General features: G+C 41.3%; 1 protein-coding gene across 5 annotated transcripts in view; it reads right to left on the bottom strand.

Moving 5' to 3' along the window:
* agfg1a (ArfGAP with FG repeats 1a) overlaps positions 1-15,419 on the bottom strand; it is a 94,824-nt gene that overhangs the window by 23,289 nt on the left and 56,116 nt on the right. For 4 of the 5 annotated variants that reach the window (XM_060833986.1, XM_060833982.1, XM_060833981.1 and 1 more), the window contains 2 exons: positions 9,819-10,013; positions 8,297-8,459 (listed from right to left, as the gene is read on the bottom strand). In XM_060833986.1, the coding sequence (XP_060689969.1) occupies positions 8,297-8,459; positions 9,819-10,013 (358 nt within the window). The remainder of the gene's footprint in view (positions 1-8,296; positions 8,460-9,818; positions 10,014-15,419) is intronic. The other variant, XM_060833983.1, reaches the window with a different exon arrangement.

The raw sequence follows: 15,419 nt of genomic DNA, 5'->3' as shown, positions 1-15,419 counted from the left end.
TCGCAATGTCAGAGATTCTGTCCGTTTGCACAATGGGTGCAACCTTCAGTAACCCAACCATCCAATCAAGCAAATAAATGACTGAGAAACCTTATACTGGAGGTAGTCCGCTCTGACCAAATATCCCAATCTGATCTAGTTCTACTTGCCAGCATTTGGCCCATATCCAGATAGCTTTTAAATGTTGTAATTGTACCAGCCTCCACCACAACTGATAGCTTGTTCCATACACACACCACCCTCTGCATAAAAAAGTTACGCCTTAGGTCCTTTCTAAATCTTTCCCCTCTCACCTTCAATCTATGCCCTCTTGTTTTGGACTCCTGCACCTGAAGAAAAACACCTTGGCTATTCACTCTTTCTATGCCCTTCATGATTTTATAAACCTCTATAAAGTCACCCTTCAGCCTCTAATGTTCCAGGGGAAATAGACCCAGCCTATTTTGCCTCTCCCTATGGCTGAAACCCTCCAACCCCAGTAGCATCCTTGTTAATCTTTTCTGAACCTTTTCAAGTTTCACAATATCTTTCCTATAGTAGGGAGACCAGAATTGAGTGCAGTATCCTAAAAGTGACTTCACCAATGTCATATAGAGCAGCGACATTACATTCTAGCTCCTACACTCAATGAAGATAAGTGTGCCAAATGCCTTCTTCACTACCCTGTTTATCTGCAACTTCACTTTCAAAGAACTATGCACCTGCACCCCAGGCCCTTTGTTCAGCAACACTCCCCAGGACCTTACCATTAACTGTATAAGTCCTGTCTTGATTTACCTTACAAAAATGCAACACCTCACATTTATCTAAGTTAGACTCCATCTGCCACTCCTCAGCTCATTGGTCCAAATGTTCAAGTTCAGATGTACTTTCTGCACTGTCCACAACACCTGAAATTTTCAAGGTTTGCTTGATCATCTCTAATGTAAGTGGCTTTGAAAAGTATTCACTGGTTTGTCCTCTTTACGTGCAATTCCAAAGACCTCCCATTTAAATTAACTTAGTTTGAGTTTGGATGCAGGTTTGCTCACTGAGCTGGAAGGTTCATTTCGAGATGTTTCGTTACCCTACTAGGTACCATCTTCAGTGGGCCTCAGGTGAAGCACTGTTGATAATTCCTACTTTCTATTTTTTTGTTTGGGGCTCTTTGGGTTGGTGATGTCATTTTCTGTGATGAAGTCACTTCCTGTTCTTTTTCTCAGTAAGTGGTAGATGGGGTCGAACTTGATGTGTTGTTAATAGAGTTCCAGTTGGAATGCCATGCTTCTAGGAATTCTTGTGCGTGTCTTTATTTGGCTTGTCCTAGGATGGATGTCTTGTCCTAGTCGAAGTGGTGTCTTTCCTCAATCCGTATGTGAGGATACTAGTGAGAGAAGGTCATGTCTTTTTGTGGCTAGTTGGTGTTCATGCATCCTGGTGGCTAGCTTTCTGTTTGTCCAATTGTAATGTTTGTTACAGTCCTTGCACTGTATTTTGTAAATGACATTAGTTTTGTTTGTTGTCTGTATAGGGTCTTTCATTAGCTGCTGTTTTAGTGTGTGTTGGTGGGTTTGTGGGCTACCATGATACCAAGGGGTCTGAGTAGTCTGGCAGTCATTTCCGAGATGTCTTTGATGTAGGGGAGAGTGGCTAGGGTTTCTGGAGGTGTTTGTCTGCTTGTTTGGGTTTGTTGCTGATAAATTGGTGGACTGTGTTCATTGGGTACCCATTCTTTTTAAATACACGGTGTAGGTGATTTCCCTCTGCTCTGTGTAGCTCCTCTGTGCTGCAGTGTGTGTTGGCTCATTGAAATAATGTTCTGATCCAGCTTCGTTTGTGGGTGTTGGGATGATTGCTTCTGTAGTTCAGTATTTGGTCTGTATGAGTTGTTTTCCTGTAGACGCTGGTTTGAAGTTCTCCATTGGCTGTTCACTTTACTGTGACATCTAGGAATGGCAGTTTGTTGTTGTTTTCCTCCTCTTTAGTGAATTTTATGCCAGTAAGGGTGTTATTGATGGTTTTGAAGGTTTCCTTTGTTTCGTTTAGTGATGACAAAGATGTCATCCACATAGCGGACCCAAAGTTTGGGTTGGATGGTGGGCAGAACAGTTTGTTCAAGTCTCTGCATTACTGCCTCTGCTAAGAACCCTGATATCAGAGATCCCATGGGTGTTCCATTGGTTTACCTGTAGGTTTTGTTGTTGAAGGTGAAGTGAGTGGTAAGGCATAGGTCCACTAGCTTGATGATACTGTTCTTGTCGATGAAGCTAATGGTGTTTGGTGTATGTGTCTTTGGGTCTTCGGGTCTTCTAATAGTGTAGTCAGTGTTTCCTTGGTCAGGTCAAAGGAGACCATTACTTCGTCCTCTTCTATCTTAGTGTCTTTGATGGTCTTCAGGAATTCTTGGCTGGAGTGGATGGAGTGGCGTGACCGTTCTACTAAGTGCTTTAGTCTTTGGTGTTGCTCCTTGGCCAGTCTGTAAGTTGGTGTTCCAGGTAGCAAGACCATGGGTCGGGGTGGGGGGTGGGGGGAGTGCTCCTGGTTTGTGAATTTTGGGTAATCCATGGAAGCGTGGCGTGCTGGATCAGTCTGGTTTCATTTTTTGGAAATTGGTCTTATTTATCTGTCCAGATTTCTTAAGTTTTTTGAGTAGGGCTTTGATTTGGTTCTTTAGTTGTGGGGTGGGGTCTATCGCCACTTATTGGTAAGTGCTCGTTTCTGTAAGTAGTGCGTTTGCTTTTTAAATGTAGTCTCTTCGATTGAGAATTACTCTCAAGTGTCCTTTGTCTGCAGGTAGGATAACAATGTTTTTTTTAGTCTTTCCAGTGCTTTCCTTTGTTGTGTATTGAACACATCCATCTTAGGACAAGCCAACCCCAAGAAACCAAACATATAAATACAAAGCAGGAATTTTCAGCAGTGCTTCGCCCGAAGCCCACTGAAGATGTTACCTAGTTTGGTGATGAAACATCTGAAAATGAACCTTCCAGCTCAGTGAGCAAACCTACATCCAGAACCTCAACCTGAGCTACAAATCTTCTCAAAATTCTCTTAGTTTGAATCTTTGAAGCTTGCAATTGTTAAATTTCCCATTGGAATGACTTTCTGAACCAGATGTTGAACTTTAAAACTGCAAACAGTGTACAGCAAAGGGAACATATGTAGAATCATGCAAACAAGCTAGTGAAGACGGTTGTTGTCATAAGAACTGTTTAAGAGCCTTTGTGCTGCTCACTTCACTCACATAGAGAAGTCCACCCCGTGACATAACGATCATAATAGTGGGAGATGATGCAGCAAAAGGGACAGGAGGTTGGAGGTTTTATTGATGCAGCAAGTGAAGATCATGGAGTTCTGGACTGAATTCTCTTGAAGAGGCAGGCAGGCAGGCAGCCACCTGATTTTTTTTGGTTGTGTTTCTTTCCTTACCTGAATGATTTGTGGAGTCTTCCCAAATGGAAACAAAACAACATTTCACATCGAGTAAATCTATCACTGCACACAGCACACACAAAATCTACACACTTCTTTGAAAAAAGTTATTTTGTGGATTAATGTTCTATAAATATTTGACCAAATTAACTGAAATTTTGTACTCGAGAGTATCGAATACAGTTCTGTTTCCAGATCAGAAAGTTACTAACTTCTAAACAGAAACAGCACAGACCCAGTTTTTGTCTAGTTTTAACATTATGCTATCCTAATGGTTTCTAAGGGCAAGTGATTGTGGAACACCAAAAGGAGGAAATTTTCACAGCAACATTTTGGGAAACATAAGAAAATTATGAAAACTAAGATTTTCTTTATTCAATGAGAGTCTCCTTTAGCTTATGCTGCTTCATTGAACATTTAAAATATCCTCAAATGAACATTATGGCACTTTAACCAGTTTGTCATTTGCTGATGTAACAAACAATTAAAGTTTATTGCTTGGATATCGATAATTGTGATCTCTCAGGCTTATCTGGTTGCATGGACACAAAATGTCAATGAGAAATATGAAGCACCAACCGGACCTCTATCAACAAACACTGTGGGCCACATTTATCACCCCCTGAGAAAAAGACCAGGAAATGATATCACCATGGAAAATGATGTCACCACTGGAAATTACATCACCAACCCAAGAAAACTCAAACATATAAACAGAAAGCGGGCTACACCACCAGTGCTTCATTGGGAGGCTCACTAAAGATGTTGCCTAGTATGATGACAAAATGTCTGAAATGAACCTTCCAGCTCAGCGAACAAACCTATATCCATGGAGCACTTTAGGTGACAATAAAATAAAAGGGAAAGAGACAGCCAGAAAACGAGCTGTTGGCATGCATTCTAAACACATCACACCATAGAACTTTCAGTTTCCTGGTGCTCCATTATGTTGCTTTACCATTTTCTCTGCTAAGCAACTGCATGTGTCATGAGCAACAAAACTAAAAGTGGAAAGGGGAAACAGTGGGCTGGTGATGAGATATTCCTCATTTGTTCCCCCCTCCTGTGAATGGGGAGAGGAAGAAAGAGAAAACAATAGTCACAGTTGGTGGAATTTAAATTTAATTAATAAATTTGGAAGATAAAGTCAGTCTCAGCAAGGATGACCAAGACAACCATGATTGATTGTTTTAAAAACCCATCTGGTTCACCAATATACCTTAGGGAACGAAGTCTGCCATCCTGACCAGAGTTGAAAAATGTGGTGCCGGAAAAACACAGCAAGCCAGGCAGCATCCGAGGAGCAGGAGAATCAACGTTTCGGGCATAAGCCCTTCTTAAGCCAAACCAGGTCAGGATGGCTGATGTATGACTGTGAACCCCCAGCCTTAACTGCTGTCTGAAATGCCAAGCAAGCCATTCATTTTTAAGGACAACGAATACTACCCTTGGCAAGAGATCTTCCTGATGGAGGGCTTATGCCCAAAACAACAATTCTCCTGTCCTGGGGATGCTGCCTAACCTGCTGTGCTTTTCCAGCATCACACTCAATGATCTCCAGCATCTGCAGTCCTTACTGCCTTCAAGATACTGACAGCCCATGAAGGGATAAAGGTAATGAAATTTCCCACAAACTCCTTAATCTTTTCACCATTTTATCTGAACTTTGCAATTCTAGAAATAGATAAGACTCTTGGATTGCTTTATTCTACCTGTTAACATTCCACTGGGGCTTCCTCTGCTGGTCTAGTAGAGTCATAGAGAGGGCAAGACAGTCATACAGCACAAAAGAAGCCCTTCAACCCATCAAGATCAAGAGGGAGATCAGGAAGGCACAGAGGTGATACGGAATAGCCTTTGCAGATAAGGTTAAGGATAATTTAAAGCGGTTCAACAAGTACATTAAGAATAAGAGAGCAACTTGACAGTAGAAGACAGACAGTAGTGGTGGAAAATTGTTTCTCGGACTGGAGGCCTATGACTAGCGGCGTTCCTCAGAGATCTGTACTGGGTCCACTGTTGTCTATTATTTATATAAATGATTTAGATGAGAATATAGAAGGCATAGTTAGTAAACTGTGGATCACACTAAAATTGGTGCTATAGTGAACAGTGAAGAAAGTTATCTAAGGTAACTTTGATCAAGTGGGTCAATGGACTCAAGAGTGACAGATAGAGTTTAAATTGGATAAAATGTGCGGTATGGCATTTTGGTAAAACAAACACGGGGAGGACTTATACCATTAAAAGTAGGGCCTTGGATAATGTTGTAGCAGAGAGAGACCCAGGGGCTCAGGTACATCATTCTTTGAAGTTTGTGTCACATGTAGATAGGGTGTTTAAGGAAGTGTTTAGCATGCTTACATTCATTGCTCAGACCTTTTGAGTATAGGAGTTGGGATGTCATGTTGGGGTTGTACAGGACACTGGTGAGACCTCTTCTGGAGTACTGTTTCCAGTTCTGGTTGCCCTGTTATAGGAAGGATATTATTAACCTCGAAAACATTCAGGAAAGGTTTACCAGGATGTTGCCGGGAATGGAAGGTTTGAGTTGTATGGAAAGGCTAGATGGATTGGGACCTTTTCACTGGAGTGTAGGAAGTTGAGGGGTGTCCTTATGCAAGTTTACAAAATCACCAGGGATATAGATAAGGTGAATGGCAGGTGTGGGGTGGATCATTTCAAGACTATGGGGCATATTTTTAAAACTTGCTCCTCTCACCTTAGAAAAGGCAACACCAGATTATAGTCCAACTGGTTTATTTGGAAGTATAGGTATATAATCCTTTATCCAAAATCCTTGGGGCCAGCTGTTTCTCGCATTTTGTAATTTTTCAGATTTCAGAATAAATGACATTTTCACAGTGAAATAAAAAAACCTTACTGAACAGCAGACCCATGTGTGAATAGTATGAGTGCTCAGACAAAATGGATGCTTGCCAGTCACATCTGAAGGACGTGGGTTGAGTGGGTGTGGAGTTGAGTCACCTGTTTGCAGGCCAAACAACCTTGTTATGCAGAAAAAAAACTTCATGAAAATAACTTTGGACTTTGGAGATTTTCGAATTTCGGATAAAGGATTGTGTACCTTTCAGAGCAAAAGAACAGCGCTATGAAAGCTGGTGCTTCCAAATAAACCTGTTAGACTATAACCTGGGATATAGTGTGATTTTTAACTTTGTCCACCCATGTCTAACACAGGCACCTCCTCATCTTGAGACAGACATGAGAGCCTTTTTCTTTGGTACAAAAGAGTTGTTCTTGTGTGGAAAGAACTTCCAGAGGAAGTGATGGACGTGGGTACAGTTACAACGTTTAAAAGACTTTTGGATAAGTGCATTAATAAGAATTGTTTGGAGGGATATGGACCAAGTGCAGGCAGGTGGGATTGGTGTAGTTTGGGATTATGGGCAGCACAGACCAGCTGGACCGAAGGGTCTGTTTCCGTGTTGTATGACTCTTTGACCCTAAGTCTGCATCAACCTATCTACACTCCTCCCATTGACTAGCACTTGGCCCTTGAATGTTACGACATTTCACATGCTCATCCACAAAATTAAAGGTTGTGAGCTTTCCTTTCATCTATTCTCTCTGGGAATGCAGGTTCCTGTTTTAAAAGTGATGTTCAATATCATTCACCTTTCCAGTATCTGAAAGCTACGAAACCCCTGTTTTCTGAAGCTGAACAATGTCCAGATGCAAAACCTAAGGCCAACTAAAAAAAAATTCTCATAATTCTATATGGAGTAAAACCTAATATTTAGATCTCCCATCTTTGGCATTGATCAACCTCTCAAGTTTATAGCTAGAGAAGATCTGGTAACTCAGTTGCAGACAAAGTCTCACAGAGCAACTTGAAGAATTTCCAGGTATGTGCACACCTCTATAGGAAGGAGAGAGTTGGGAGATAAACTAAATATTCTTTCCATTAATAAGCAGCACAATTTCTCCATCATTTCTAACATCAGGGGAAAGTGCACAATTTATCAGCGATAATCCACACAACCCCTACAGTGTGGAAACAGGCCATTCAGCCCAACAAGTCTACACAGACTCTCGATAGAGCACCCTACCCAGACCCATCCCCCTACCCTATCCTTGTAATACTATATTTCCCTTGCACACCTAACCTACACATCCCTGAACACTATGGGTAATTTAGCATGGCCAATCCACCTAACTTGCACATCTTTGGACAGTGAGAGAAAACTGCAGCACCCGGAGCAAACCCACGCAGAGGGTGGAATAAAACCTGGGTCCCAGTGCTAACCACTGAGCCACAGTGCTGCCCAATGGGAAATGCAAACTATCAGTGCACTAATGCCAAGGAAATACAGTCTCATCTGATCAAAGAACAACAGTGTTGAACAGATTGTATCCATACATCCCCAGACAACCTAACCTCCCTCTGTTTTCTTTCCCTATTCAGGTGGCAGTATCAGCCTACTTTGTTTTTTTTACAAAGGTGGAACTTCTTTCAAAGAACAAGGAGGATTCTACCTACATGTCTACACTACAGCACAACAGCATTTAAAATAAAAAGACAATATCTTGCAAACTTTTGTACAAGTGTAACTTCTTTCAAAGAATGTGACAGTTTTGGCTCTCCTGAACTATTTTTAATAACCATAACTAATAAATATATTAAATAGTGAAATATCCTTTTAAAGCAATCTTCAAACCCACTTAAAAGGACAGAACAGTTTCGGGCGGAAGAGTGAAATCTTATCCGGTGAATCTGAGCTGAATTTTCTGACTTGCAGGATGATTCACAGGATCAGACTTCCATCTGGAGACTTCAGTCACATTTCCAAGACTATAACTGTACTGCACAAAGCATTTCTGTTTTGAGTTTAGAAAGGCTATGCTCTAAAGTGCACTTTACCTGCTTGTGCTAGATACATTACTAGTGGTTGACGGAGAGCTAAAGACATTATCTAACTCTGCTAGTGCTGCATACTTGTTTGCTGAGGAGCTTGACTGATTGGCAGTAATCACAGATGATCCAACTGTTGTTGAGCTGAAACTAGTCAGTTGACTACTTCCACCTATAAGTTGGAGGAAAAGAAAAAATAATTCAGAAAGACAGTATTTTTGAAGCTCAAATAATGTGACTATCAAGGATTAGACTTTGTGAATATATTGTTATCAAAATAATAATTAAGAAAGAAAATCAATAGTTAAAAGGTTTTTGGTTAATTATATTGTTGAGTTGTAATCACTAAATGGAGGGGGAAGAGTCACCTCTCAGGGGAAAACAACAGCGACTGTTAGATCAGTGGCACCAGGATTGATTCTGTTGTACAGCAGGGAGGGTTAAAGTGCAGTGAGCGCTAATGATAGGGGACTGTATAGTCAGGGGCACTGATCAGCGTTTCTATGGTCACAAGTGATACCCAAGTATGGTGTATTGCCAATCTGTTGCCAAGGATGTCTTGAAGGGGGAGTGTGAGCAGTCAGTGGTTATGGTCAATATTAATATCTATGACATAACTAGAAAAAGAGATGAAGCTCTGCAAAGGAGAGTTAGATGGGATGTTGAAAAGCAGGACTTCTATGGTTGTAACCTCAAGAATACCCCCTATGGCACATGCTGGTGAGGTCAGAAATAGGAAAATACAGTTGAATGCATGGCTGAAGAGCTGGTATAGGAGGGAGGGGTTCAAATATCTGGAACATTAGGACCTCTTCCAGGGCAGGTAGGATCTGTACAAGAGGGATGGGTTGCATCTAAACTGGAAGGACACCAATATTCTACAGGGAGGTTAGCTTGTGCCATTAGGGAGGGTTTAAACTAGCGCAGCAGTGGTGTGTGACCCAGAGCAGTAGGTCACCAAGTAGGATGTTTGAAGAGAGGAGAGGGGCTAAATCAAGTAAGTCTAGTTGGAAGAACAGACAGGGCCAGTTTAATAAACATAGTGGGATTAGCGGTCTGAGGTGTTATCATTTTAATGCAGTGAGTATAACAGGTGAGGAAGATGAACTTAGTCACACCTACTATTCTAGGTGCTATGATGTTGTAGCCATGACAGAAACTCGGTTGAGAGAAAGGCAGGACTAGCAGCTCAACATTTCAGGGTACTTTTACTTTTACTGATTTCAATTCAAAGGGAAGAATCAGTCAGAGATTCTTCTATTGCTAGAAAGTAAATGTGTGTAAATATTACAGAGATTAACAACTAACCAATAATGTCTCCCCATCTTCACAAAACAATTCAGTATTACAAAAATACTCATCATTCAAGCTCACACACATCAGAAAGTCTTTTGGTGTAAATAATAAAGGCCTGACGATGCTCAAAAAGATATTTTCCTTAGTTGAGTGACAACAGGTCTTCATTACTCACTGATAACGCAAAGTAAGTTATTGTCTTACTGGGGTTGAGTAATGTAGCAGTTGGCATTACCTTGTGTTGAGGTACTATTGCTGAAAACATTATCCAGATCAGCAAGAGCTGCATATTTATCCTGAGTAACAGCATGTGCTTTGTTTATAGCTGTGTCATTCCCAGAGGAACAGAAAGCTCCAAAGTCAGCACTAGAAGATTTTGGGAAGTTATCAAAATTTGCAAAATTAGCATTTGTTGATGCAGAGGATCCACCTGTTGTGAGAAAAAAAAGGTTTCGGAGAAACATTGGCCTTCAGTATTAAAGAAAACCTTGCAGTAATAAGCAGCAAATGCAGACAATCAAAACTTGACAATTTGCAACAAGATATACTTATAATCTAAAAATATGTCTAACATGCACTTGAAAAGCATGAGGTAAAAACAATGACTGCAGATGCTGGAAACCAGATTCTGGATTAGTGGTGCTGGAAGAGCACAGCAGTTCAGGCATCATCCAAGCAGCAGTGAAATCGACGTTTCGGGCAAAAGCCATTCATCATCCTGATGAAGAGCTTTTGCCCGAAACGTCGATTTCGCTGCTGCTTGGATGCTGCCTGAACTGCTGTGCTCCTCCAGCACCACTAATCCAGAAGCTTGAAAAGCATATGTCTGCTGATAATTCTCTTTAAATTGAATCCTCAATTCTCAAACTGGACTTTCAATTTAAAAATGCAACTTAAAATAGAATCAGTATTTGAATTGAATGTTAGATGACAGATTTCACTGAAACAAAAACATTATGAGGTCTGTCAGGGAAGATACCTACTTGAGGTAAAAGTCTAGAACCAAAGGTTTCAGGAAAAAGAGGTCACCCATTTAGTCCAAAGATAAGGAAACATTTCTTCACTCAGTTTGCTGATTGGAATTCTCTACCCGAGGTCTTGGACGTTCGGTGTTTAAGCATATTTCTGACTGAGATTTGGAGATTTTTGGACTCTTGTGGGAAATGAGGATGAGGAAGGAAATTGGAGTTGATGTGAGCTTCAGCCATGATCTTTCATGAATGGCAGAGAATGTATAAGAAGCCTTTTGTCCTACTCCTGCTTGCAATGGCTCTTTTTGCTCTATATTTTTCACATAAATATCTTCCTAGGTTATTGCAAGGAGTCAACCACATGCCCAGGGCCTGGAGTCACATATAGGTCAGACCAAGTGAAGATAGTAGATTTCCTTCTATAAACAGCATTAGCAAAATAGATGGGTTTCTAGAACAATCTGATTGTTAACACAGTCACCTTTAAATAATGATTTTTTTTGAACTTTGAGTTATTTAGTTAACTGGATTTAAATTCCCGAGCAGGCATGGTGCGTTTTGAATACATAAATCTGGATTATTGTAACAAGTGCCTGGATAGCTCGACCAGTATCATGACCTCTGTGCTATCATTCCCAGTCAACAGCCCAAACTCAGGAATATCTCTTTTAGCTCTTATTTTGATGGTAAATCCCAAACAATTCTTTCTTGTGAAATTGAGTGCAAGAGTTCAGGATTTACTTGATTCCTTGGCATATTTGCTGAAGCACTGAAACCCATTTTACTTGGGATTCCTCTACTATTTTCACTACAATTAATAGAAATTTCCTTTCAAATGTTAGCATTTCAATTTTGAAAAAAATTTTACTCAAAATTAAACATTATTTACTTGGGCCACAGCTCCACTAACATAGATTTAAGTAGAAAATACATTAACCTCATTATTCTCTGCATTAGGGTAAATAAATCAGTAACTAAACTGTCTAAAATGACAAACATGGTTTAAAATTCTGCATAAATGCCTTAACTTAAAACTTGGCATTACTGACATGGTAAAGTGTCAATTATTTACTTCAGGAGGAAAGCTCTTCCGTACACACAAACATCAAACTCTAGTGATTCAAAACTCATAAGAGAAAGCTTCCATTCTACCAGTTGATCTGGTAATGGACAGAGAAGCCTCACTGTGCTAATTCTCTCATCTGACTGGTAGCATGCCTTTTTCACTTTAGGATCTTATCATTTGTATATGCCTGGATCATGATAACTTGTGTTGAATTCCTCCAGCCTAATTGTATTTAAAACAAAAAGCATTTTTAGAAATATGATGTGATATCCATTCCTGTAAAAAGTGAGGTCTGCGGATGCCGGAGATCAGAGCTGAAAATGTGTTGCTGGTTAAAGCGCAGCAGGTCAGGCAGCATCCAAGGAACAGGAAATTCGACGTTTCGGGCACAAGCCCTTCATCAGGAATGAGGAAAGTGTGTCCAGCAGGCTAAGATAAAAGGTAGGGAGGAGGGACTTGGGGGAGGGGCGATGGAGATGTGATAGGTGGAAGGAGGTCAAGGTGAGGGTGATAGGCCGGAGTGGGGTGGGGGCGGAGAGGTCAGGAAGAAAATTGCAGGTTAGGAGGGCGGTGCTGAGTTCGAGGGAATCGACTGAGACAAGGTGGGGGGAGGGGAAATGAGGAAACTGGAGAAATCTGAGTTCATCCCTTGTGGTTGGAGGGTTCCCAGGCGGAAGATGAGGCGCTCCTCCTCCAGCCATCATGTTGTTATGTTCTGCCGGTGGAGGAGTCCAAGGACCTGCATGTCCTTGGTGGAGTGGGAGGGAGAGTTAAAGTGTTGAGCCACGGGGTGGTTGGGTTGGTTGGTCCGGGTGTCCCAGAGGTGTTCCCTGAAGCGTTCCGCAAGGCGGCTGCCCGTCTCCCCAATATAGCGGAGGCCACATCGGGTGCAGCGGATGCAATAGATGATGTGTGTGGAGGTGCAGGTGAATGCACCTGCACCTCTACACACATCATCTATTGCATCCGCTGCACCCAATGTGGCTTCCTCTATATTGGGGAGACGGGCCGCCGCCTTGCGGAACGCTTCAGGGAACACCTCTGGGACACCCGGACCAACCAACCCAACCACCCCGTGGCTCAACACTTTAACTCTCCCTCCCACTCCACCAAGGACATGCAGGTCCTTGGACTCCTCCACCGGCAGAACATAACAACATGATGGCTGGAGGAGGAGCGCCTCATCTTCCGCCTGGGAACCCTCCAACCACAAGGGATGAACTCAGATTTCTCCAGTTTCCTCATTTCCCCTCCCCCCACCTTGTCTCAGTCGATTCCCTCGAACTCAGCACCGCCCTCCTAACCTGCAATTTTCTTCCTGACCTCTCCGCCCCCACCCCACTCCGGCCTATCACCCTCACCTTGACCTCCTTCCACCTATCACATCTCCATCGCCCCTCCCCCAACCTTTTATCTTAGCCTGCTGGACACACTTTCCTCATTCCTGATGAAGGGCTTGTGCCCGAAACGTCGAATTTTCTGTTCCTTGGATGCTGCCTGACCTGCTGCGCTTTAACCAGCAACACATTTTCAGCTCTGTTGTCCATTCCTGGTCACAATTAGAGTAAGAGATTTCTAATTCTTCTACAAACAACATAATCCAGGTTTGCACATGCTGAGAGGAGTTGGGGAAAGGAAGATAAGGATTTTTATTGCTCATTCCACAATCTTGAAATTATAGTTTATAAAAAAGCACTTGTGTGTTTGTTTAATTGTACAATGAAAGTGCTAAGAAGCTGTTTTTAAGTTATTCCATTTGTGGAGGGAGTTGGGGGTGGGGGGGCGTCTGTTTGAAACAACAGTTCAGTTTTGTTTCAAGCAAACTTCTCCCCGCCTCCAAAAATGGTATTGCTTAAAAACAGCTCCTTAGCATTTTCAGTGTTCAATTATAAAGCAGTCAATATCACTATTAAATTTCTTAATTTCTCAGATTCTATTTCTATCTTTATAATCAGGTATTTAAAAAGATGTTAAAACAATGGCTCAAAACACAACGGCAGAGGTCTAGCCACTTGATACTGCTCAAACCAAAGGGACAGACCTAACCGGTCAATGAAAATAGTTCACTCAAAAAGAAAGGAAAATGTAAATTAATAAATCTGCACGGATGTCCATACCAAGACTGCTTTGGCTAATCTACGAATGACTTGGGATACATAAAGACTAAACGATTAATGAACAGTCCATGACGAATACACAAGTTTGAAATGTGAAAGTTAAGAGTTGCTTTGAAGTGTTGCTTCCTTTCAGTGGCATAGACACGTACTAAGCATAGTTTTTCTGTGAAATAAACCCTCAAACAATTGGAAACTAGATAGTATAACACAGCACTACCCTTCACATATATTTAAACCTGCCCATACTGTTTTTTTTCAAAATGCCTTTACTTTGTTGGTTGTGGGAGTCCAATATAATTTTAACTGGGACAATGTCAACTCGGACTGCGTGAATCTTACCCAACGTACTAAATTTTAAAAATAGCAACTTCATGCAACAATACCTGTGTGGGATTCAGAACACACACAAAAAAAACATTGATGAATTGTTGCAGAGTTATGAAATTGCTCCTGTGTCTTATAGTCTTATGGCTAACAGGTTAAGGGATAGATTAATAGATGCTATAGCATATGTTTAAGGGGACATTCCAACAAGACAGAAAAATTCCAAAGCGGGGAGACCCACTCTCTTTGGCTAACTGATAAAATTAAAGATACTATCAAGCTTAGAGGGAAAAAAAAACAAAATTGCACAAAGATGGATCAGAAGAAAATAGAAAGAACAAAGAAAGACAAGATTAATAAGCGAAGACCATTGCAATTTGAGAGAAATCTAGCTAGAGCCTGGGCATTAATAATGGAAAACGAGGACATGGCAGATGAATTGAACAGATAATTCGTATTGGTCTTCACTATACAGTATAAAACTAAAAGTAACATTTCAGAAACAGCTATAAATTGGGAAAATGAAGGAAAGGAGGAATTCAAGAAAATTACAATCACCAGAGAGGTACTGTGCTAATTGTTGGAGTTGTGGCTGACAAGTCTCTGGGTCCTGATGGATTTCATCCTAGGGTCCTAAAAGTACTGGCATTGCTTTTAATTTTCCAAAATTCTCTAGATTTGGGGAAGGTTCCATTAGACTGGAAATTAGCAAATATAATTCCTTTATTCAAAAAGTCAAGACATCAGAAAGCAGGAAACTACAGGCCAAATAGCTTAGAAGCTATTATTAAAGACATTACTGCAGGACACTGAAAATTTCAAGATAATCAGGCTAAGCCAAAACAGTTTTGTGAAAGGAAATCACATTTAACCAATGTATTGGATTTCTTGAGGAAGTAAACCTGGACATGTGCACTTGACAACGACTAACAGGACAGGGGATTACACTATGAATGGCCGGACCCTTGAAAGTACTGAAAATTAGAGCGACCTTGGTGTGCATATCCACAGATCCCTGAAGGTAGCAGGAGGAGTAGATACAATGGTTAACAAGACATATAAAGACAGGTGTCCCATTAGTTGAGGCACAGAAGAGGAAGGAGGTTATACTAGAACTGTACGAATCGCTGGTTAGACCACAATTGGAGCACTGAGTGCAGTTCTGGTTACCACGGCACAGGAAGGATGGGATTGCTCTAATGAAGGCGCAGAAGACATTTACCACAATGCTGCCTGGCTAGATGGTCTGAGCGAGGAGGAAAAACTGGATAGTGTGGGGTTATTTTCCTCAGAGCAGTGAGAGCTAAGAGGGTCCTGATAGAGAGGTATAAGATTATGAGGGACACTTTTTCCATTAT

Source organism: Hemiscyllium ocellatum, chromosome 13, assembly GCF_020745735.1.
Source record: "Hemiscyllium ocellatum isolate sHemOce1 chromosome 13, sHemOce1.pat.X.cur, whole genome shotgun sequence".
Lineage (NCBI taxonomy): Eukaryota > Metazoa > Chordata > Chondrichthyes > Orectolobiformes > Hemiscylliidae > Hemiscyllium > Hemiscyllium ocellatum.
This window is presented reverse-complemented; position numbering and strand designations above follow the sequence as displayed.